The sequence below is a fragment of the Hydra vulgaris genome, chromosome 08 (assembly GCF_038396675.1).
Source record: "Hydra vulgaris chromosome 08, alternate assembly HydraT2T_AEP".
Taxonomy (NCBI): Eukaryota; Metazoa; Cnidaria; class Hydrozoa; order Anthoathecata; family Hydridae; genus Hydra; species Hydra vulgaris.
Genome location: NC_088927.1, coordinates 3,751,280 through 3,754,845, shown reverse-complemented (window position 1 = coordinate 3,754,845; position 3,566 = coordinate 3,751,280). Strand labels below are relative to the sequence as shown.

The following is a 3,566-nucleotide window of genomic DNA, read 5'->3' as shown; positions in this document are numbered from 1 at the left end:
GAGTACAAAAGGTGATAAAAGTATATATGGTTTCTATTCACATATAAAAAATAACGAACATTTAAAAAACAAAGCGAAAATGGCCGATATATCAATTCAAAACAATAATTCCAAAGATAAAATATATAGAAATTTACTTGGGAAATAAAAAAGACATTTTTCTTGAGATAAAATAAAAATAAACTTTGATAAAAATTACAAAAAAATATTCAACATAAAAAAGTATCAAAAATACTTATAAAAACAATTAAAATTGAAACATTGTTTCATTATTATATAGCTTTTAGTAAATGGTATGAAGATTATCAAACTTCGCTTTAGCTTTTTGAGTACAAATCAACGTTCAGAACATTTCTTAAATTTTGCTATGTAGGAACATTCGAAAATCAGTCATAAGAGAAGGAATTCGACATAAAAATGGAACAAAATTATTAATTGAATACACTTTGATTTGTTATGTACTATTTATTTGAAAACCTAAAAACGTGACTAATCATATAACAAATAAGAAACTTACTTTGTGAGGCTGTTTTCCTTTTGAGAAAATTTAAGGATTTATTATTGCAAGTTTGGATTAACAACTCTTTTTAAAAAAGAAAGGCTAAAAACAAATGAAAAATAAAAATTTGCATTAACTCATTTATACAACCATCATTACCAGATTGCTCCATTCTGAATGACACTGCTGAATTAGGATCATATATATTAAACTGACAACATGTGGGTAGAAAACCTTCTTAAAGCCTTAAATTTCCAACACGATGCAAAATTTGCCTATATACCTTTAAACATAAAGGGCTGTTTTTTGAGGGAGGACCTATTTGAAAAGGAAGCAAAAAATATATATATAATATATATATATATATTATATATATATATATATATATATATATATATATATATATATATATATATATATATATATATATATATATATATATATATATGTATATATATATATATATATATATATATATATATATATATATATATATATTAGGTAACCAAAAAAGTTCGTGCGGTTTTTGGTAATTGAATTGTTTTTAGCATTTTTCACAATACCCACATCGCACAAGGCAAGTAGCTTTGTTGCGTAATAGAACGCGTGTGTCACGCGCAGTTGCTGCATATATAGTGTAGGCTTGTAACGAGCTTACAGGAAAGGTTTTGTGTAAAGAAAGGATGGCAACCCAACCAACGATTATTCGATCTTGCTTACTTTACGAGTTCAAACTTGGAAGGAATGCAACACAAGCGGCCAAAAACATCTGCACAGCATTTGGAGAAGGTACAGTAAGTGAACGCACAGCACAGAAGTGGTTTCAGCGATTCTCTTCGGGAGATGAGTCCATCGAAGACCTGCCGCGTTCTGGACGCCCATTGTTGGTTGATGAGGATGAACTGAAGGACGCTGTCGAGTCTGACTCCAGCCAAACTTGCCAAGAACTTGCAGTGAGGTTTGCTGTGAGTGTTGAAACCATCCGCCTGCATCTGCATGCGATTGGGAAAGCGTGGAAGCTGAGTCGGTGGGTTCCGCACAAATTGTCGATCGACAACAAGAAGCAACGGCTTACGATCTGCACATCACTCTTATCATGCCACAATGTTGAGCCTTTTCTTGATTGTTTATTGACATGCGACGAAAAATGGATTGTGTACAACAATACCAAGCGTTGCTACCATTGGTTGTCCCCCGATGACCCCATCCCAAAGACACCCAAGCCCAATCTCCACGAGCGGAAGGTTTTGCTCTGCATTTGGTGGACTACAGCTGGTGTGGTGCATTACGAGCTGCTCCCAACAGGCCAAACCATTACTGGACTGGTCTACTCAGCACAGCTGCAACGAGTTCACGACCTGTTGCTTGTAAAGCAGCCTGCACTGGTGCACAGGAGAGGAGTTCTGCTTCTCCACGACAACGCGAGACCGCACACCGCTCGCGTGACTCAGGACAAGCTCCAAAGCCTTGGTTGGGAGAGTTTGCCTCATCCACCATACTCGCCAGACCTCTCCCCTACTGATTTCCATTTTTTCCTTTCCCTGGGAAATCATTTAAAAGGACAGCAGTTCCGAGACCAGGACGAGGTTGAAATGGAGTTGAAAGCTTTTATAGACTCAAAGGACCGAGAATTTTTTAGAAGTGGAATAAATAAGCTTGTTTTACGTTGGGAAAAGGTTTTAGATGCTAATGGTGACTATTTTGATGAATAAATGTACTTACTTTTGTCGTTTTGTGTGTTTTTATTATATACGGAAAAACCACACGAACTTTTTTGGTTACCTGATATATATATATATAATATATATATATATATATATATATATATATATATATATATATATATATATATATATATATATATATATATATATATATATATATAAATTCCTCAAAATTTAATGAGAGTTAAAAAAATCTTTTGTTATAACACTTTGTTTACATACCTTTATAATAAAAACAATAAATTTAAGTTAAACATATTTAGTGAAGGAAAATAGAAGCTTTTAAATGTTTAAATGAAGAGAAGCTGTTATTAAAATGCAAGCCCGTTTTTTAACAAAATTTATTTATTAACGAAAGCATAAATTGTTAACAAAAAAAAAAAGAGTATATATCTTTGAAACAATTTTTTTTTTTAATTAACAAAAAGTGTTATGTTTTGTCAACAAAAAAGAACAGGGTATATATATTTTCAACAAAATTTACTTAAAAAATAACTGTATATAAATATTTAATGAAGCATATATCTTTTCAATAAGGTTTACCAAAAATTATAAATATTAAAAAAATGGCAATTGATCACTTCTTCTTACAGCGAGAAGATTTATAATCTAAATTTAAGAACAAAAAATCAAAATGCTATTTTAAGAATTACTTTATATTTTTACAAAAATATATTTTTTAGGTATCTTCTTTTAATTTGGCGCCCATTGGATATCTGCCGCCCAGAACACAATGTCCATTTTGCCCCTCCCCCTTCTTCTCAGCGACCCTGCATACAAGAAAACATAAATAATTAAACCAGGAGTTTTAAATTTTACTCAAGTGCTGTTAGACTCTTTTTCAGTCAAACTGTTGAATTTGGGACCAAATTTTGCACCTTCCTAAAAGAAAGTAACTTTTATGAAATATTCAACCCCGATTGAGTCGTTTGCTTTGTATTTGGAAAAACAGAATAAAAATGCTGACACAGAAAATAAAAGTCAAAATATAAGTAACATTCTTTTTATTTAGAGTTGGTTGAATGAAATTCAAGTCTCCTTTGATTTGATAGCTTTGTACCCCAATTAATTCTTAATTGACAGAGCAATTCCTGTGATTATTGACAGACTTAACAATAATATAGATGATCTTACAAAGAAAAACTAGAATAACTATTACTGTTATTCACCAAGTAATTGAACTCTGCCTAAGCCAATGCTACTTTTTGTATAAAAATGTTATTAGAATTATACCGATTTCTGGCCCTATTGGACTATGAGTAGCATAAGTGAGATCTTTTTCAAGCTCAAATGCCCCCTCTAAGCAATCAGAGAATGTTGGTTTCTTATCTTGACAAGAATAA

The 3,566-nt window shown here is 31.7% G+C and overlaps 1 protein-coding gene across 1 annotated transcript; it reads left to right on the top strand.

Annotated features, from left to right (window-relative positions):
* Window positions 1-1,182: 1,182 nt before the first annotated feature.
* Window positions 1,183-2,211, top strand: LOC136082933 (histone-lysine N-methyltransferase SETMAR-like). The gene has a single exon (XM_065802347.1). It carries the CDS (start codon window positions 1,183-1,185, stop codon window positions 2,209-2,211), a length of 1,029 nt encoding a protein of 342 aa, XP_065658419.1.
* The last annotated feature ends 1,355 nt before the right edge of the window (window positions 2,212-3,566 follow it).

What these genes read in the sequence shown, in the direction of transcription:
- LOC136082933 (XM_065802347.1), top strand. Translation starts at nt 1,183, where the DNA reads ATGGCAACCCAACCAACGATTATTCGATCTTGCTTACTTTACGAGTTC.